Source organism: Zalophus californianus, chromosome 9 (genome assembly GCF_009762305.2).
Source record: "Zalophus californianus isolate mZalCal1 chromosome 9, mZalCal1.pri.v2, whole genome shotgun sequence".
Classification (NCBI taxonomy): domain Eukaryota; kingdom Metazoa; phylum Chordata; class Mammalia; order Carnivora; family Otariidae; genus Zalophus; species Zalophus californianus.
The window spans coordinates 35,938,034-35,960,098 of record NC_045603.1 but is presented as its reverse complement, the minus strand read 5'-3'; the positions used below and the strand labels follow the sequence as shown (position 1 = coordinate 35,960,098).

The 22,065-nt window shown below is 38.4% G+C and overlaps 1 protein-coding gene across 1 annotated transcript in view; it reads right to left on the bottom strand.

The window, feature by feature from the left end:
* Positions 1-22: 22 nt before the first annotated feature.
* LOC113922401 (cationic amino acid transporter 3-like) overlaps positions 23-22,065 on the bottom strand; it is a 64,266-nt gene continuing 42,223 nt past the window's right edge. Inside the window, 2 exon segments of the mRNA XM_035729304.1 lie at positions 23-758; positions 761-1,427. Of these exon segments, the coding sequence (XP_035585197.1) occupies positions 193-758; positions 761-1,427 (1,233 nt within the window). The 3' untranslated portion in view covers positions 23-192.

The following is a 22,065-nucleotide window of genomic DNA, read 5'->3' as shown; positions in this document are numbered from 1 at the left end:
CGTACCATAAATACAGAGCTCTATTAGTGTTCCCCCACCAATATCTCATAGGAACCCTAGATTTCCATATACTCAAGAGTACTCCCCATTATTGTGCAGGGGACCAGACTGCATTCAGGTGTGATGATGTCAAACCAAATATGTACTGGTACTGCTGAGTTCAAGGTCTACAGTTTGGGCCCTTAAGTGGGGTTAAGGTCCCAGGCTGTGCCAGATCCCATACCCGAAGTAGACAGCAAACCCAATCAGCATGGAGACACCAACTCGGGCCCTCGTGGCCGCTGTCATCTGCATCATAAGGCAAACATTCACAAAGATGCTCAGGAGTGGGAGGAGAGGCACAGCAGGGACCTTAAAGGGAAGGGGAGTGGAGCTCTGTGGCTGTCTCCAGATGACCCCAGTGATCCCAGCGATGAGCACCAGGAGCAGCACAACCACTGTGATTGGCGCTGGGTCTCCAGAGAGCAGACCTGGCCACTGGGTCAGCACCAGGCAGAGAAGAGTCAGCAGCAGAGCAAGCAGTGAGGAGCAAACAACGACAACCTGGCCAGAGAGTGGAGTGGGGGTGGGGCTGCCTGGAAAGAATAGTCCCTGTAGAGTCAGCTTCTCTGCTGCAGGTCCACTCTCCTCCTGCAGCTGCGCTTCATTTCCCTCAATCTCCTCCTGCACCTGTGCCTCATTTCCCTCATTCTTCCTCTCAGGCTGATACCTGATGATGAGAACACAAAAAGCTACCAGGGAATAAGATATCAGGTCACAGTAGACCTGAGGTCCAAGAGATCAGCGAATCCAAAAAAGAGTAGCATGATTGAAACAATACAACGGATCCCAGAGAACAAAATGTGGGTGTATGTGCGGGTACATTTCTTGGCAAGCACAGGGAACAGGAGGCCATCCTGTGCCATCATGTATATCACCCACCGTATGGGGAGCATAAAGCCCTGATAGATGCTGACAAAAATACTACAGAAAGTTGCAAAAGCTACAACACAGTAGGCAGGGGCCCAGCCAATATGGAGAAATGCCTCAGACAAGGTGCTCCCAGGTCGAAGCAGGTAGTAAGGCACCATGAGTGTAAGTGCCGCAGAGACACCAAAATACACCAAAAAGCAGATGAGCAGTGAAATCACAATTCCCATGGGGATGGAACGCTCTGGATTGTGTGAATTTTTGACTTTGGTAACAATATTCTCGAAACCTATAAATGCATAGAAACAGATAGCTACTCCACGGAGAATCCCCTCAAAGCCAAAAGGCACGAATCCCCCAGAGCCCAGAGGGCCCACGCTAGAGGTGTCATTGAGTCCAGCCTATATGTAGTCCTCTTCTCCGAGCTTCCAGTTGTGCAGGTCCCCCTTCATGAAGCCAGAGATGATGACAAAACTGAGAACCAAAAGGGTACACAATAAGACTATAGCACTTCTGCACTGAATATTCGTGTATGTTCGTGTGTGTGTATAATTTCACAAATGCACATATATCTGTACACAGAATATTTAGAAATAGATTGCTATGGCAAAAGCTATGTGCATTTTAATTGGAACAGAAAATGCCACAGAGATTTAATGCCACCAGTTTACACTTAGATTAGCAATATATAAGGATTCTCTTTTTCTCTACCTCATTAAGAAATTATGGATCAAAATTTTGATATTTGTTAATTTAATGATACTATTATTATTTTTTAGAGATTGATCTAGGACTTCTTGCTGATGCAGTAAGATATGAATCAGAAACAAGAAGAAATAACTTTTATATTTCTTTTGAATTTCCCATATAATCTATCATACTGCTCAAGACATTGTTTGCTTAAAAATCTACGTTGTTTCCCAGTGGTAAGAAAGATGCTATGCAAACCTATCATAAATTTTTACCTAGTCTTCTTGTGCCTAATGGCATATGTTTGTTAGTGTAATAACTAAGTCTGTGGCCATGGAGCAAAGAAGTCTAACTGATCAATAGAGGATTTTAATGCATTTTCTCCTGACCTCTTTAGAATGACATTCATATCAACTAAAAGAATGCAGAACATGTTGGTCATTATTACCAGTTCAATATGAAAATTCGTATCTTGAATGGTACCAATCTCTTAAAAGTTGCAGTTCATTTCAAATGTTATTTTTCTCTTCTTATTTATTTTGCTATCACTGCATAATGTGTCACTGATAGAAAAGTTCAGTGATAGGTTTCCATCTTAAAGAGCCATTTAAAAAGCTCAACATTTGAAGAGTTCATTATCTACACACATATATTCTGCATTGAACTAATTTATAAATGTCATAAAAATATTAGAAAATATTTTAATTTCTATTAACACAGTATGTTTAAATCTCAAAAGACTAAGAATGCATGTATCATATATCCCTTTTCTTTTTTTAATAATAAGTGAGTTGTACACTTTATTTTTATTTTTTGAGGTGGGGGTAGAGGCAGAGGGAGAGAGAGAGAGAGAGAGAATCTTAAACGGACTCCCTGCCCAGCATGGAGCCTGATGCATGAGATCATGACCTGAGCCAAAATCAGTCTTTTAGCTTAACTGACTGAGCCACCCAGGTGCCCCAATCTATTCTTTTCCTAAACATACCCTTTTGGATTAACATGACCCGTATCAGGCAAGCTCTAAGAATCCTTTACAATAGTACTTTATCAGATCTATACCACAAGTACTTGCTTATTTGTATAGTCATACTCATATTCATATATTCAATCACTTATTAACAACTACTCAGGATATTTCACTGAGGTGAGTCCTGCATGATTTTTTAAAGATTTTTATTTATTTATTTGAGAGAGAGAGAACGAGATAGAGCATGAGTGGGGGGAGGGGTAGAGGGGGAGGAGAAGCAGACTCCCCACTAAGTAGGGAGCCAATGTGGAGCTTGATCCCCTGACCCCGGGATCATGACCTGAGCTGAAGGCAGACCTGAGCTCAGTCCGTTAAGGACTGAGCTACCCAAGTGCTACTGAGTCCTGTGTGACTTAAAAGAGATTATTAAGGGGGGCCTGGGTGGCTCAGTCCACTGGGTCAGCCTTCAGCTTGGGTCATGATCCCAGGTCCTGGGATCGAGCCCCACATCAGGTTCCCTGCTCGGCGTGAGCCTGCTTCTTCCTTCCCTCCCCGCTTGTGCTCTCTCTTGCTATCTCTGTCACTATCTGTCTCTATCTCTCAAATAAATAAATAGAATCTTAAAAAAAAAAAAACAGAGAGAGATTATTAAGGGGCACCTGGATGGTGCAATCTGTTAAGCACCTGACTCTTGGTTTTGGCTCAGATCATGATCTCAGTGTTGTGAGACCGAGCCCTGTGTCGAGCTCTGCACTCATTATCAAGTCTCCTTGGGATTCTCTCTCCCTCTCGCTCTGCCCCTCCTGCTCATGCTCTCTCTCTCTCTCTCAAATAAATAAATCTTTAATAAAAAATAAATAAAAGAGATTATTAAATATATATTGCTTGTCTTTGGAGAGCTCACATTTTCAAATGTTGGAAGGGCATAGAGACCATGTCAATGCTTCTACTGGGAATTTTGTTTGTACCTCTGAGTTTTCTTTTAAAACTGAGATTAGATGTATAGACAAATATATTGTATCTGTATGCATATCTGTCTATACATGTATAAAAGGAGAAATAGTAAAGTAATAAAAATAGATACTGAAGAGTAGAGAAGACAAAAAAATCCCATCCATTATACTTTTAGGGAAAGGCAACCCTATTAATAACTTGGCATGCTCTATATCCTTTTAATCTTTTTTCTAGGTATATTTTATTTTGTTAAGATCATCTATATTAATTTTTGTTGTTTTCATTTAATGTGTAATAAATATTATTACAGTGTTTTTAAAAAACTATAAAATATTCTATCTATAGTTATATCACAATTTACTTACTATTACTCTAACTTTAAATACTTGGATTATTTGAACTCTATGTTAATATAAAACACACTGTGAACAGTATTTGGTGGTGTGTATCTGTGTCTGCATTTTTTTTTCTGTTGGGTAAAATTATTGGACCTCATGATATATTTTTATGCATCTAAGATGTGTTCAAGTAGCATTCAAAAAATGTAAAAATTATTTTTATTTTTTTAAAGATTTTGTTTATTTATTTGACAGAGAGAGCGACACAGTGAGAGAGGGAACACAAGCAGGGGGAGTGGGAGAGAGAGAAGCAGGCTTCCCGTGGAGCAGGGAGCCCAATGCGGGGCTCGATCCCAGGACCCTGAAATCATGACCTGAGCCGAAGGCAGACGCTTAACAACTGAGCCACCCAGGCGCCCCCAATGATGTAACAATTTTTAATAGTAACTAAATTTACTATGAGTCCATCAGGTATATTTTCTCATGACTCCTTTTTAGTAGGTATTATTATTATTATTGATCCTTTGAAACTCAAGGTATTTGAAAGCTCAAGTAACATGGCCAATTTTACAAAACTTTTTTGTGCTGAAACCAAGTTTCAAGCCTAGATTTTTTTGACCATAAGAATATACTTAAAGAACAGAAATTTATTTTCTCACAGTTCTGGATACTGGAAGTCCAAGATCAAGGTGTTGGCTTCTTCTGAGACCTCTCTCCTTGGCTTGCTGTGATTGTCTTTTCACTGTGTCCTCACATGGTCTTTCCTCTCTGTCTGTGGGTCTGTGTTCTAATCTCTTCTTATAAGGACACCAGTGATATTGAATTAGACCTAGTTTTACCTTAGTTACATCTTTAAATACTTAACTATTATTATCTGTAGATGATATAACTGTACAGCTAGAACTATACCCCACCCTGAATTAGCTGAAAACCTCTTCAAATTTTGAGGTATTTACAATATCTCATTTACATTAATTTTTCCTGCTTCTTTCTCTTTGTATATATGTAATCTTTTATCACATAGAAATAGTTAGGATCAATTAACCTTGAAATAAGATGTTCTATATAACGTAGTTTCCGAAATGTAGGTATTCACCCATTAATGGATCCTAAGATCCAGGTAATGGGTAAGACCAGTGTTTTGCATGCAACAGAATAGATCAGAAAATAAATAAATTTTGTTTTGTAAAAGTTTTGCTTCAATTGTGTGTATGTGTGGTAAGTTGCAATAAAATGTATTTTTAATTTTAGGTATGTAACATAAATATTTTTTCCATCATAGCTTCTTTAGTGAAAAAACTTCTTAAACTTCCTTCAGGGGGGTGTAATATGTATTCTGACAAACAGTCCAACCACTCCCCACTTTATCACTGAAACCTCCAGGAATGTTATTATATAGCATAGACTGACCCTGGGACGCAGGCAAATCCATTGGTATCAGAATTGCAATGGGACTGAGTGTAATAACTGCCCACATTAGCTCTTAGCTTCACCTATATCTTCAATAGGGATTGGATGGTATTTCTGAGTTACTTTCTGTGAAATCTGGGAGAATTTCCATCTCCCAAATGTTGAGCAATATCAAGTTATTTATTATTATTATTTTTTAAAGACCCTATCCATTCATTTGACAGAGAGAGACACAGCGAGAGAGGGAACACAAGCAGGGGGAGCAGGAGAGGGAGAAGCAGCACCCCCGCCGAGCAGGGAGCCTGACGCGGGGCTCCATCCCAGGACCCCAGGACCACGACCCGAGCCGAAGGCAGACGCCCAACGACAGAGCCACCCAGGCATCCCAATATCAGGTTACTTCTTAAACTTTTTCCTGACAGCCTTGCGGTCTGGTTCTAGGTGAACAGTGCCTGGGCGATCATGGTGATCTTGTTGCATCATACTTCATCACATTTAATGCAGTTTTGAGGGCCCAGGCTGGCTCGGAGGAGCCCTTGGCTTGGGTTGGAAACTGTTTCCCCAACCTGGGGACCTCAGTGGTCAAGAAGCCAACCTTGGGTCGCCAAAGCAGGCCTACATCAGCCTACTATTCTGGTGCTTTGTGTGATTTTCTTATTACTTCAGCCCAAACATTTTCTCTTTTTCTCCCTCTTCTTTCTGATTTGACTTCACTAATCTGTTAGAGCTATGTAGGCTCTGGAGAATCCTAAGCTTTTGCAGTCACTCATGCCAATGTGCTTATACTTCATTTATTCTGACTTGTTCCAGTCATTTCCAATCCTTCAAACTGTACCCCACATAACCTTCCTAATCTTGCTACAAAATCTTTTGAGTCTGTATAAATGTTCAGAGCAAATCTCTCTCTAGTGTTTATATATGCTTATAAATATAAGAACCCACACATGCCTCCATCTTTAAGCTCTTTTAAATGAAGTGCAATTTTCTTCTATAGACATAGAGCTTTGGGGCATTGAGTTCCCAAATAATTATAGTACTCAAATCCTATAAATTCTAAGTCATCCCTTTTACTTGTCTACTTGTAAGACTTGATATACCAATACAGTCTTCAGATTTATGTTCTAATCATGATTCAGAAAGTACTATTCCATGTATGTGTCTATTTTCAGGTTTTAGTGTTTTAGGTGTATAACATACTAAATATAAATGTTGCATACCAAAATAAATATTTTCCAGAGCCCCAAGGTTTGTAGTCAGTCTGAGCCAGATCATAAAACCATGAGTCTCTCATGGTTTATCTCGCTCTCTGATTTCCGCCCCCTTCAATTTTCCCTCCCTTCCCTTATGGTCTTCCATGCTGTTCCTTAGGTTCCACAAACAAGTGAAACCATATAATTGACTTTCTCTGCTTGACTTATTTCACTTAGCATCATCTCCTCCAGTCCCATCCACGTTGATGCAAAAGTTGGGTATTCATCCTTTCTGATGGCTGAGTAATATTCCATTGTATATATGGACCACATCTTCTTTATCCATTCATCTGTTGAAGGGCATCTCGTCTCCTTCCACAGTTTGGCTATTGTGGACATTGCTGCTATGAACACTGGGGTGCATGTGCCCCTTCTTTTCACTACATCTGTGTCTTTGGGGGTAAATACTTAGTAGTGAAACTGCCGGGTCATAGGGTAACACTGTTTTTGAAATGACAAGGAGGCTTGTAGATCAGTTTTTTCAAAACTTCCTTGATAAGATACGTCATGGCCTCCAGATAGTTCTCTCTCCAAGGGATCACTTTTTGAGCAGGTAAACAGAGCAAGGCTCTGGACCAGTTCACACATTTATGCTTCATACCTAGTGGTTTGTGGGAGCTTGCACCTGTTGACTCAAGAGAGCCAATTGTGAGCAACTATTCCCAGCCTGGCCTTTAGTGACATCATGCTAGTGAAAACATCAATGTTGAAACTGGCCATAGTGGGAGTATTTACACCAAAGAAATTGGCAAATATATGTTACAAATCAGTGTTTTCTGTTATGAAAGCCGTTATAAAATGTTTACTAGCACACATCTGCTTACTGCTTATCTGCTGATCTTTTTTTTTTAATCTTCCTTTTCCAGGAGATAACATAATTTTTTTTAAGATTTATTTATTTAATAAATAAATATTTATTTATTTATTGAGACAGAGAGAAAGAGAGAGCATTCTTGCCCTCCAGTAAGGGGAGGGGCAGAGGAAGAGACTCTTCAAGCAGATTCCCTGCTGAGTGTGAAGCCTGAAACAGGGCTCAGTCTCCTGACGCTGAGATCATGACCTGAGCAGAAACCAAGAATCAGATGCTCAACTGACTGAGCCACCCAGGCATCCTTAGGAAATACCATAATTTATTAAGACACATCATGTCTGGAGAGACTGGGTAAAAATGCAACTTCTTGTCTAGAATTTCACATGTATTCTCTTGGATTATTTCATTAGAGTAATATTTTATAGCATTGTATGCTTCTGTGTTTTTAATGGAAATGCCCAGTGTTGAACACTATATTAAACCTGTCACCTCTGAAAACTGAAAAAGTGATTGAGGGGGGTTTTCTGCAATCTTATTCTAAATTTGACGTGATCTGTCATTACAGCTGTTGTCAGTTCAATGTCCACTGACTCGCCCTTCACAGTCATTATAAGGATAGAATTTTGACTCAATTCTTAAGTTGAAAATTCAACTTGCAAATCCAGTTGCAGCTGGACCTTCATTTAGAGCACATATATCTAGACAGAAACCCTCAAGTGTTAGTCTGTATTGACCTGGGACGCACTTGGAAACCTCTGCCTTTGCTTTGGGTTGCACTGAGACCAATCTGCACATTCAAGGAAACAAACAAATGAGAACACTAAGGTAAATTAATGCATTACACATATACCTACTGAACTTGAAAGCACAGACACTAATGTAGAGTTTTGTCAAAAGATTGAGATTAGGGGGTGCCTGGGTGGTTCAGTAGCTTAAATGTCCAGCTCTTGATTTCAGCTCAGGTCACAATCTCAGGGTCTGAGATCGAGTCCTACATTGGGCTCTGCACTTAATTCAGAGTCTGCTTGAGATTCTCTCCCTCCCCTCCCTCCACCCCCTCCCCGCTTTCTCTCTCTCTTAAATAAAAAAAAGTTTTAGATTAGATCAGTGATTCTCAAGTGAGTGTGATTTTGCCCTCCAGGAGACATTTGGCAATGTCTGGAGACAGTTTGGTTGTCAAAATTATTGGGGGAATGCTATTGTCTCTAGTGGCTAACAGTTGCTGCTAAACTCATAAAATGCGTTGGAATGTCCCACAGTGAAGAGCTATCTAGTCCCCAGTGTCAATATGCTCAGCTTGAGAAACCCTAGACTGGAAGGAAATGGGGCTTACAAGACCTCTCACCTTGTCAAACTTTCTTAAAATTCATCTTAATTACCTCTACTCTCTGTCCTTGGCAGCTGTCACATCTGTTTCCACAACTCCAATCTTCAGGCTTCTCCACCCTTCCTCTCAGAGGCCACACTTCCTTTTCTCATTTGGAACAATTTAGCAATGGCTTATTTCTCTTCTTGACTCTCAACACCCCTGCACTCTCCAAAATTATCTTGCCACTCTGCTCAGCAGGGCAAATGAGTTTCCTTGAGATGTTTTCCTTAGGGAGTTATGGAAAGGGGGTAAGGAGCATTGTAAATAATAAACATGGTTTTCTTCTCATGTACACAGGAGAGTTAAGTTAATCTTACAACGTATGAGTAATATCTTTCTTCATTTTATATTCTTTTTTTTCTATTCAAGTTTGTCATGCTTTCTACTTTGTTCTTTATTTGGGTAATTAAAAGGTAATAACTCAGCAGGTGGATTTTCCCCAGCTGTCAGAATTCCTGCTAAAAGATGATTTAGAACACCTTGACTCAAAAGGGATCTGACAATTAAAGTGTTTTTTTAAAGAATTGCACAATGAATGTGCTTCTTTGGAAAGTTTATTTTCTATCCATTACTATACTTTGAAGTAGAATTACTAATTGTTATTCAACTATATTTCATTACAGTTAATTGGCTTCCAACATTTGAAAATGATTTACTCCCACCACTTCAGAAGTTGCTAATAGCAGCCCCTAAATCACAATCTTGACAGAATAACTTCATGTTCTTTCTTGATTACATTGTCTTTGCAACTCCAAATTTAACAAGGTGATTACATTCTTGAATTTTCGTGCTTTGTGAATTTTTTTTTTTTACGAGGAGTGATGTGGTGATGTTCAAAGAATCCTGGTTTTTAAATTAGAATCTTAAATCTTCCTCCTTCCTAAATGATATTCCCAAATTTTACCATTCAAAGAGCAACAGGCACAACTGGTCTCTGGGAAAATGCAGGCAGACTTTTACAAGAGCGTTTGTACATGAGTGGGTATAGAAGCACTTCAATGATAAATTTGATTCCTCCTTGACAACGTCATCTGCAACTCATGGAATTCAAATGCAGAGCTACTTACATCAAAATCACTGGAACCTCTGGTATCTTCAAGAGAAAAATAAGTAAGCAGATAATGGGAATGGAGCAGTTACTTTCCTTCATTAATAAAAACTAAACAATCAGATTAAACCATGCTTCTGCTACTGGGTAACCCACAGGCAAATCACTTTACTTTTTGAAACTTCTGTAGAATGGGAACAATAGTGCCTACCAGGAATGCCTCATAGTGCTGTGTGCATGATTCACTGAGTTCATTATTATCTTAATAAATATTTATTGAAAACCATGTATGTAACAGACACTACAGTAGATAAAACAGGTGTAGGGGTGAACAAGGTAGTCTAGGTCTTTGCTCTTTGTAGCTTTTACTATCTAGCACTCTGCCATTCAAAGAGCAATGCATACTGGTAACATCGGCACTCCCTGGGAGCTTGTTAAAAATCCAGCATCTCAGACCTTCCTCAGATGTCCTGAATCAGAATCCGTATTTTAACAAGATTCCCAGGTGAGTCATATGTACATTAAAGTTTGATGAGCACTGGCTAGCAGGTATTATGAAAACTAATTCTGGATTTAGGAAAGTGCTATGCAAAATTTTTAAAAGGCCAGTTATTCATATAATAAGAAAGGGAAGATACAAATCGTATTTAAAATTTCCAAGAAATATATGCATATGTGCTTACTTAAATCAGATAATTTCTGTTAAAATTATGGGGACAAGATAAGTTGTAATTATTTATATTACTATTTATATTACTATTAGACATTCATTTTATTTTTTTATTTTATTTTTTTACATTTTTAAAATTTTATTATGTTATGTTAATCACCATACATTACATCATTAGCTTTTGATGTAGTGTTCCATGATTCATTGTTTGCATATAACACCCAGTGCTCGGGCGCCTGGGTGCTCAGATGGTTAAGCGTCTGCCTTCGGCTCAGGTCATGATCCCAGGGTCCTGGGATCGAGTCCCACATCGGGCTCCCTGCTCCTTGGGAGCCTGCTTCTCCCTCTGCTTCTCTCTCTCTCTCCCTCTGTCTCTCATGAATAAATACATAAAATCTTTAAAAAAAAAAAAAAACACCCAGTGCTCCATTCAGACATTCATTTTAACACTAAAGGAGTGAAGAATAATAATGTCAGGAAAATATATGAGATTTCTGGAGGAAACTGTCCACTGAAGCTCACATAAGAGAAGACAAGAGAGATGAAGTTACTTGGTTCAAATCAGGTTAGGTCATTCTTGGAAAATACTATCTCATAGCACTTAGTCTTTGTGGAAAGACAAACAAAAAACATGAAGGGAAAAACCTTTTTCCTTGTGAGGAAGAAAATACAGTTAAGGCTGAGAATAAGAAACAAAGAGATGAGAAAGGAAATAAGAGAGATCACTTGAGACAAGAAAAGGGTCCGAAAAGGAAAGAATAATTTAGAAAGTATATACTATGTCTCCTGTGGGTGCTCCAGACGTCAAAAAGAAGAGTATAATGTATTTTAGGGTTTGATATTCCTGAACAGTCATAACAGCCACAAACGACTGCCAGTAATTTAGCAGAGACACTATGTCAAGGACAAAATCCACACACACAACCTCATACTCAACCAAATTGCATGCAATTGCCTATGACAAGTCCTTGTTGGAATCCTCTTATCATGGCAAACATCCTTGGTATTCTAAATAGTGCCATGAATAGGGAAAGAAGAAAAATATCCCGAGCCCGGGGCACAAATTTTCTGTGGAAACAAACAGGAAAAAAATTGAACAGCTCTACAAGTAACTGTGGTTCATATGCAAAGACAGTTGTAAATTGTATAGACACTATCCATATAAAATACACACTCTCAAGCACTGTTTCCTAAAAGGTAAGTAAAGAAGTGGACAAAGGTGACATTTGTCATTATAGAGCAGTCAGCTTCAGTTTCAGTACTGAGATGATTCCAGAATTAAACCTCCTATTATTGATTTTAAGCTTGCTAGAAGAAAACAAGTACTGGAACACAGCCAAAGTATTGTGCCAACAATGTCGGATTAAGCGCTCCAAATTCTGCTACTTGGGCAGTACACTATTAACCAAAAGACTGCTTACTAACAGCAGAGAACTGAATGCAGTTCACCTGTCCTTGGGTGGTATTTACAGTGTGATAGCAATAGAGCATCAGTACATCTATTTACCAAATATTCATGAGGCCATTAATATGTACCTGTTGTAGTGTGTGAGCAAGTTTTCAATCAAATTGAAGATATGAAAACCGTGGTAGCAACTGAATGAATGTCAATCTTTCATGTGGAAACCAACCCCATACTTATCATAGGTCTTATAAGTGGCCTCTGTAACATCCCCATCATAATGTTAATGCTTAGATGTCACCAATAGTGAGGCCCGTTAATTGTAAGTCTATTGTGTGTCTCGAGTGTTGTATATACAACACTGACATAGAGTGTGGAGGTGAGAGCAATCTCAAATAGGAAAGGCAACAAATGATTTGATAATATTGACCATCAAATATTTGGAGGTCAACTGCAATGACAGTCATTGCTGTTAATTTATAGAGCAATGCAAACTGCAAACTAGTTGCCTCACTGACCCCAGAAAAAATTAATTGACAAAGTAAAAAAAGAATTTAAAAAAGGCATTGCTTGCCATATTTACTATAGGTAAAACTTCCTGTTTTATTATTCATCTTCTCAGCGGTAAGTTCCCTGAAAGCAGGGATTGTGTTTACTATATATTGGTCACTCTTCTATTTGTAGCAAGTAGCACAGTGCCTGACATGTATCCATTCTAAACTTTTATTGAGGGTGTATTATATGACATCATTGTCATAGACATTAGAAAACAGAGTAGTCAACTAGAAAATGACTGTCCCTGACTTCTTGTCCCAGATTCAAGAAGCACCACCCCGCCCCAATATCTAGTAGGATAAATAGAAGAAATCCACACCTAGAACCAACAGAGTGAAAATATCAAATACCAGAGACAAAGAACAGACCTTAAAAATAGGAGGAAGAGAGATTACTTATAAGGGAACTACAATTAGACCGACAGGCAATTTCTCAATAACAACAAAGAATTTCTCAACATAATCAAGAAATCCAGGTAAATTATCAAAATGTGAAGAGAAAGTTGTCATTCTGGAATTATATTCCCAGTGAATTTTTTTTCAAAAAGAAAAGATGAAATATAGATGTTTTCAAAGAGTAACATCCTTTATTGATCAGAGACCTTTACTAGAGGAATATCTATGGCATGTATCAAGAATAAGGAACTCACCGGGAGGAACACTGATATGCAGAGAGGAATGGTGAGCAATGGAAATGATAAAAACATATGAGAAAGCCGAAACAAACATTGTACAAACCAGTAATTATCATACTTTATATTAGAGATTCTTAACCAGAGAAATTTGTGAACATGTGCACCAATAGACTTTTCCAAAGATGCTCAGAATAGCCTTTTGAATAATAAAGGTTACATACTAATAATTGCTTTGAAAAAGCCGAGTAGGAGCAGAAGGGTAGAGTCACTTGAGGGGTATTGCTATTGATGGGAGAGCTCCTTTGTATTAGGAGAAAAAGGAAGCTCCCTCTGAGAGGTGACACCTGAATGATCTAAAAATCCTGACTTTTTAAATCTGAAAACCAAGGGCAGGACCTTGAGCTTGTGGTTATTTTATATAAGTTTGAGAAACCGGCCAGTATTTCTCTTTCTCTAACAACTTAAGTACAATAGTGGATAGCAGAGGATTAAAAAAAAAAAAAAAAGACAGATTAGTCTAAATTACAGATGTGGAGAATTGGCCTGATATTTGGGAATCCAGCATTCTAGGCTGGACGAGACATGCAATTTTCTCGGCCTTCAATTTTATTGATTATAAAAGATGGAGTTGAATTAGATGATGTCTAGTGTTCTTTCTAGCTTTAAAAGTATAGGATGAAATGAAGACCAATTGGGGACAATTTTTCTTAAAGAAGTTATCAGAGTAAGTGAAATATGTATATGTATGTGTAAAATTTTAAAAACTAGCTTGCTGCCACTTAATTGTTAAAACTAGTAGTAAATAGCAATATGCCTGTTCAGAGATACAGCAAGTTTTTCTTTAAAACAATGGAGTTTTCATTGAAATATTTTGTATATTCATATCCCTGGCTCAGCTATATGGGTTTTCATATGCATAAAGGTCAAGGTCCATTAATTAAATAGATTTTCATATTCACAAAGAAGTGGTCATTTGAAGCAGCCACATATTAATTTTCTATTAAATGAGGATCTTCTCAAAGATAAAGCAAAGGTGATTCAGATCCCTCTGAATTGGGCAGTGCTTTCTCAGATTCTCACAAACCCATGGTTTTAGTAGCTGAATTCCAATAAGAGAGAAAAATGGAAGACAATCTGTTTTTATTTGTACTTTGATTGCAGTGCCTGATTTTTAGATATAAACTAAAGAGCCAGATGATTACTCCATCATTTCATCAGCTACCTTATCTCTTATAATCAATAAAAGGCAGCCTGAGTCAAATTTCGGTTTACTAATTATAAGAATTATGCAGCATTCTTTGCTTCCTATCCTCTTTGAACATTTTTACGGGATTAAAGCTAACTTGTCAAATGCACTCCCTCCATTGATTATCAACACATCACAGTTCAGTTAGAAAATGTACCAAAGCATCTGCAACACCAGTTTCCCTGTTTTCTTTCTCACCTCGAATGGGATGATGAAATCATTTTTTTGTATTATCATTTCACTGTATTGAAAAAAAACATTTGAAGTTGGATTTTTCAAAGGAAGTTACTTAAAACAAACATGTTCTCTTAAATCTGATCCAAGTGTGGCTTTAAAGAAAGAGTTTCTCTGTGGCTAGGAACAGCTTCAAGGCTATAAATCAACATACTACATTTTATAATTTTAAATTTCAAAATTCTTTTTTCCTTTCATTTTAATATGTACTTACTGTTTATCTCTGTCTGAATTCAGTGTATACTTTGTTTAAATACAGGGGTTGAACTATGTCTGAATATGACTTCAATTACGGGAATTAAAAAGAAAAGACTACATCTTGGCTAGAAGTAATTAATACTCTTTGTATTTTTGGGAAATGAAAAATGATGAGCAGGTTGAAGGGTAATTTATGTATAAGAGGAAAGGTGAGGAACTAACCTATTAGCATGTTAATTAAGTAGAGTAAGATTAATATTTCATACAATCATTTGTTTTAATAAATGTATTTAAGCCCATTCTACCTGTCAGGGAGAGATAATGCCCTTCAGGTTCTGAAATGTTGTGGGACCCTATGGTATTTTCAAAGAAGTCAAATCAATTTTCAAATGATACCATTTGTGCACTGCTTTTTATTTAAAATAACAAAAAAAAAATCTTTCATATGGAACTACGCTTAAGATCTGAAATAATTATTTGAATTTTTGAGCCTTTCTTGTTTATTGATGCTTATCTAAGGCTGTTTTGTATTCATTTTACATGTTTGGACAAATACACACAGATTAAATTTGTTTACAGTTTTATTTTGGAAGAGAGAGTTCTGCACAAAACACTTAAGTTTTCCTCCTTTTCTGTGATCAATTAAGCTGATTCTTTTCTGTGATTAATTAAGCTGATATTGAAATCTAGTCTGACTTTAGAGACTCAAGATGAACAGATTAAGGGTAACTACAAAAGACTATATTGTGGCAAATATAACATTTACTCTTCAAATTATCCCAGAAGCAAATAAATGAAAATTGTAGCTCTCTTTTATTAAGCATCTATTAAGGACCAGGCATTATACTGGATTTATAAGTCACAATAGTTCTTTGAGATAGTAACAATATTTATAAGAATAAATGTTAATAAGAAACTTAGGTTCAGGGAAATTTAGTAAATTGCTCAAAGTCATAGAATTATTAAGTGACCAAGCCAGGATTCAAATCCAGAATTTTTGGATTCCCAATCCTAGACTCTTCCCAATTTACCACTTCCTGTGTCAAATCAAATGTTTCAAGATCATTAAACATTACTTTAATCAAAAATATAGGGGCTTAAATCTTAAATATCTGTTTTTTTATATGTATGAATCACTTTTTTAAAGATTTTATTTATTTATTTGAGAAAGAGCGAGAGAGTGAGAGAGAGCACGAGAGCCGGGTGAGGGGCAGAGGGAGAAATGGGTTCCCCATCCAGCAGGGAGCCTGATGCGCTGCTCCATCCAGGGACTCGGGACTCGGGGATCATGACCTGAGCCAAAGGCAGATGCTTAACTGACTGAGCCACCCAGGTGCCCCTTGAACCTCTTTCTGTTTCATACAGCCAGAATATTTTATGTTATGTAAGGATTTAGTTTTTGAAGCAAGTGATAATTGTCAATTTTTAATATTTTCTATAAAATGCAACATAGAGTTCTATGAAAGGAGGTTGCTTGCCTGGTATTGTTCACCCTGGGCACCAAAAATTTGATTGCAGCAGCAAGTAAAATCTACCTCATAAAATATCTAGAGTGAAATTTATAACAAAAATGTTTGTGGAGCCCAACAGGGGGCTAAATCCCAGGACCCTGAGATTATGACCTGAACTGAAGGCAGATGCTTAACCGACTGAGCCATCCAGGTGCCCCTAAAATGTGATATTTTTACATACATATTATGCTGTACTGAGGAAATGAGGAGACCTTTAAGGTCACTGCGACTAAAAACACGAAGGTCCACACCATTTTCTCTCATGACTTCACTCACTATCTCTAATCAGTGACTTCCAGGTTTATAATTCCCATCAATTTTTCCCTTTACAAGTCTTCTTTATAAGTGTATTCAATTTGATACTAGTTACTTGGCACTTCCCCCTTGAATCTTTCATAGGACCGTTAAATTCAACATACTCAGAAAGTGGCAACATATCCTATTTCAAATCTTGAGGATTCCCTAACCTAGCACAGAGTAGTCTCTCATATGCTCCAGTCAGAAACCTGGGCATCATGCCTGATTCCTCATTCTCCCCAACCTTCTACACCCAGTCCATTACCAGGGCTTTTCTTTCCACCCTGTAGTAGCCTTCAAGTCAGCCTCTTCCTCTCTAGTCCCAGTCCAACCTCCTGAGTCTAAGCTAACAAATCTCTTTCATGGGTGACTTCCATGGCTCCCTAACTAGGCTCACTACATCTACTCCTGCCACCCGTGCAATCCTTTCTTTCTTTCTTTCTTTTTTTTTAAGATTTTATTTATTTGACAGAGAGAGACATAGTGAGAGAGGGAACACAAGCAGGGGGAGCGGGAGAGGGAGAAGCAGGCTTCCTGCGGAGCAGGGAGCCGGATGCGGGGCTCGATCCCAGGACCCTGGGATCATGACCCGAGCCGAAGGCAGGCGCCTAATGACTGAGCCACCCCGGCGTCCCCGTGCAATCCTTTGTTAATACAGTAGCTAGAGAAATCATTTTCAAACAAGAATTTTTATCCTTTTCCTCCTGTGCTTAAAACTCTTGCATGTCTTCACATTGCTTCTAGGATCATGTCTAGATTTTTAAACATGGCATACAGGGCTTTGTATAAATGATACCTACTTCATCTTGAAACATTTCCAGTCTCCTGCCAATTCTACACCAGTCATCTATACCAGTTCCTGCAATATGCCATATTCTTCTCCTCCCCAAATCATTCCTTATGAAGTTAGTTGGAATTAAGGTCTTTTGTGTGATGGAAAGATCAATAACACTGGCTTAAATGAGAGCGCTTATTTCTCTTTTACATAAAAGTTCTAGGGTTCTAGGGATATGTTGGCTGAGACCCATGATTCTTCTATCTCGATGCTCCACTGTGTGTGTCCTCAACCTCATGGTCCGAAGTGGCATCTCTGAGCATATGGGAAAAAAAAAAAAAAAAAGACACAGCAGAAGAGGCAAAGGTTCCATGTACTCTCTCTCTTAATATTCCTAGAAGCACCAAATAGCATTTCCTGTATCCACACCATGTGTTAAGTTTAATTGGATGGCCACAGCTGGATGCAAAGAAGGCTGGGAAATGTAATCTTTATTTCGGGTGCACATGTCCAGCTAAAAATTTGGGTTAGACAATTTTCTTTAAAGGTCATCACTTCTTCCCCCTTTTCTAAAAGGTCATCACTTCTTCTGAATCTGTGCCCCAGAATATAGACAATCATCCTACTACCCAAGAAGAAAGAAAAGATGGGTATGGATAGACAACATAAGCATAAGCCAGGGCTACACTGGCCCTCCGTCTCCCTCTGTCACCCCATGTTACCTATACTCTTTGCCTGGCAATTCTTAACCACCTTCTGTGTCTTAGTCTGAAGCCGTTTCCCTAAGGAATCCTTCTCTGACTGTGCCCCCCACCCGCACCTTCTATATTCCTATCCCAGCATCTAATTCATGTTCCCAATTAGGATTTTTTAATAGACTATTTTTTAGGCAGGTCCTGTATACTCCCTGCCCCAATATATGCATAGCCTCCCCACTTTCAACATCTCCACCACAGTGGGACATTTATAACAGTTTATGAACCTATATTGACACATCATAATCACCCAAAGTTCATAGTTTACATTAGGGCTTACTCTTGGCGTTGTACATTGCATGTGTTTTGAGAAATGTATAATAACATGTGTCCACCATAGTATTATACAAAAACAATAGTTTTGTTGCCCTAAAAATCTTATGTGCTCTGATTGTTCATCCCTCCCTTCCCCCTAACCCCTGAAATCACTAATCTTTTTTTATTATACCCATTGTTTTGCCTTTCCCAGAATGTTGTATCATTGAAATCATATAGTATATAGTCTTTTAAGGTTGGCTCCTTTCACTTAGAAATGTGCATGTAAAGTTCTCCATGTCTTTTCATGAAAAGACATATTAGCTCATTTCTTTTTAGTGTGAATAATATTCCACTACCCCGTTTATTTATCTATTCACCTACTGAAAGACATCTTGGTTGTTTCCAAGTATTGGCAATTATGAATAAAGCTGCTATAAACATCTGCGTGCTAGTTTTGGTGTGGACATAGTTTTCAACTCCTTTGGCTGAATACCAAGGAACATGATAGCTGGATCATATGGTAGGATGTTTAATTTTGTAAGAAATTGCCAAACTGTCTTCTAAAATGGCATTTTGCACTTCATTTCCTATTTTTCCACATCCTCACCAGTTTTTAGTGTTGTCAATGTTCTGGATTTTGGCCATTTTAATAGGAGTGCAATGGCATCTCATTATTTTAATTTGAATTTCCCTGATGACGTATGATGTGAAGCATTCTTTCAAATGCTTATTTGCCACCTGTATATCTTCTTTGGTGAGGTATCTACTAAAGTCTTTGGTCCATTCTTTAGACAGGATGTTTGTTTTCTTATTGTTGAATTTTAAGAATTCTCTCTGCATTTTGGATAACAGTCCTTTATCAGATACGTCTTTTGCTAATATTTGTTACCAGTCTGTGGCTTGTCTTTTCTTTTTTTTTTTTTTTTTTTTAAATTTTTTATTGTTATGTTAATCACCATATATTACATCATTAGTTTTTGGTGCAGTGTTCCATGATTCATTGTTTGTTCATAACACCCAGTGCTCCATGCAGAACGTGCCCTCCTCAATGCCCATCACCAGGCTAACCCATCCCCCTACCCCCCTCCCCTCTAGAACCCTCAGTTTGTTTTTCAGAGTCCATCATCTCTCATGGTTCGTCTCCCCCTCTGACATACTCCCCTTTTCTTCCTCTCCTGTTATCTTCTTCTTTTTCTTTTTTCTTAAAATATGTTGCATTATTTGTTTCAGAAGTACAGATCTGTGATTCAACAGTCTTGCACAATTCACAGCGCTCACCGTAGCACATACCCTCCCCAGTGTCTATCACCCAGCCACCCCATCCCTCCCACCCCCAACCACTCCAGTAACACTCAGTTTGTTTCCTGAGATTAAGAATTCCTCATATCAGTGAGGTCATGTGATACATGTCTTTCTCTGATTGACTTATTTCACTCAGCATAACACCCTCCAGTTCCATCCACGTCGTTGCAAATGGCAAGATCTCATTCCTTTTGATGGCTGCATAATATTCCATTGTGTATATATACCACCTCTTCTTTATCCATTCATCTGTCGATGGGCATCTTGGCTCTTTCCACAGTTTGGCTATGGTGGACATTGCTGCTATAAACATTGGGGTACACGTACCCCTTCGGGTCCCTACATTTGTATCTTTGTGGTAAATACCCAGTAGTGCAATTGCTGGATCGAACGGTAGCTCTAATTTCAACTGTTTGAGGAACCTCCATACTGTTTTCCAGAGGGGTTGCACCAGCTTGCATTCCCACCAACAGTGTAGGAGGGTTCCCCTTTCTCCACATCCCCGCCAACATCTGTCGTTCCCTGACTTGTTAATTTTAGCCATTCTGACGGGTGTGAGGTGGTATCTCATTGAGGTTTTGATTTGGATTTCCCTGATGCCAAGCGATGTTGAGCACTTTTTCATGTGCCTGTTGGCCATTTGGATGTCTTCTTTGGAGAAATGTCTGTTCATGTCTTCTGCCCATTTCTTGATTGGATTATTTGTTCTTTGGGTGTTGAGTTTGATAAGTTCTTTATAGATTTTGGATACTAGCCCTTTATCTGATATGTCATTTGCAAATATTTTCTCCCATTCTGTCGGTTGTCTTTTGGTTTTGTGGACTGTTTCTTTTGCTGTGCAGAAGCTTTTTATCTTGATGAAATCCCAATAGTTCATTTTTGCCCTGGCTTCCCGTGCCTTTGGCGATGTTTCTAGGAAGAAGTTGCTGCGGCTAAGGTCGAAAAGGTTGCTACCTGTGTTCTCCTTTAGGATTTGGATGGACTCCTGTCTCACGTTTAGGTCTTTCAACCATTTGGAGTCTATTTTTGTGTGTGGTGTAAGGAAATGGTCCAGTTTCATTCTTCTGCATGTGGCTGTCCAATTTTCCCAACACCATTTGTTGAAGAGACTGTATTTTTGCCATTGGACATTCTTTCCTGCTTTGTCAAAAATAAGTTGACCATAGAGTTGAGGGTCCATTTCTGGGCTCTCAATTCTGTTCCATTGATCTATGTGTCTGTTTTTGTGCCAGTACCATACTGTCTTGATGATGACAGCTTTGTAATAGAGCTGGAAGTCCGGAATTGTGATGCCGCCAGCTTTGCTTTTCTTTTTCAGTATTCCTCTGGCTATTCGGGGTCTCTTCTGGTTCCATACAAATTTTAGGATTATTTGTTCCATTTCTTTGAAAAAAAGTGGATGGTATTTTGATGGGGATTGCATTGAATGTGTAGATTGCTCTAGGTAGCATTGACATCTTCACAATGTTGATTCTCCCAATCCATGAGCATGGAACGTTTTTCCATTTCTTTGTGTCTTCTTCAATTTCTTTCCTGAGTATTTTATAGTTTTCTGAGTACAGATCCTTTGCCTCTTTGGTTAGATTTATTCCTAGGTATCTAATGGTTTTGGGTGCAATTGTAAATGGGATAGACTCCTTGATTTGTCTCTCTTCTGTCTTGTTGTTGGTGTATAGGAATGCCACTGATTTCTGTGCATTGATTTTATATCCTGCTACTTTACTGAATTCCTGTATGAGTTCTAGCAGTTTTGGGGTGGAGTCTTTTGGGTTTTCCACATACAGTATCATATCATCTGCAAAGAGTGAGAGTTTGACTTCCTCTTTGCCGATTTGGATGCCTTTGATTTCTTTTTGTTGTCTGATTGCTGTGGCTAGGACTTCTAATACTATGTTGAATAGCAGTGGTGAGAGTGGACATCCCTGCCGCGTTCCTGACCTTAGGGGAAAAGCTCTCAGCCTTTCCCCATTGAGAATGATATTCGCTGTAGGTTTTTCGTAGATGGCTTTTATGATATTGAGGTATGTACCCTCTATCCCTATACTCTGAAGAGTTTTGATCAAGAAAGGATGTTGTACTTTGTCAAATGCTTTTTCTGCATCTATTGAGAGGATCATATGATTCTTGTTCTTTCTTTTGTTAATGTATTGTATCACGTTGATTGATTTGCGGATGTTGAACGAGCCTTGCAGCCAGGGATAAATCCCACTTGGTCGTGGTGAATAATCCTTTTAATGTACTGTTGGATCCTATTGGCTAGTATTTTGGTGAGAATTTTTGCATCCATGTTCATCAAGGATATTGGTCTGTAATTCTCTTTTTTGATGGGGTCTTTGTCTGGTTTTGGGATCAAGGTAATGCTGGCCTCATAAAATGAGTTTGGAAGTTTCCCTTCCATTTCTATTTTTTGGAACAGTTTCAGGAGAATAGGTATTAATTCTTCTTGAAATGTCTGATAGAATTCCCCTGGGAAGCCATCTGG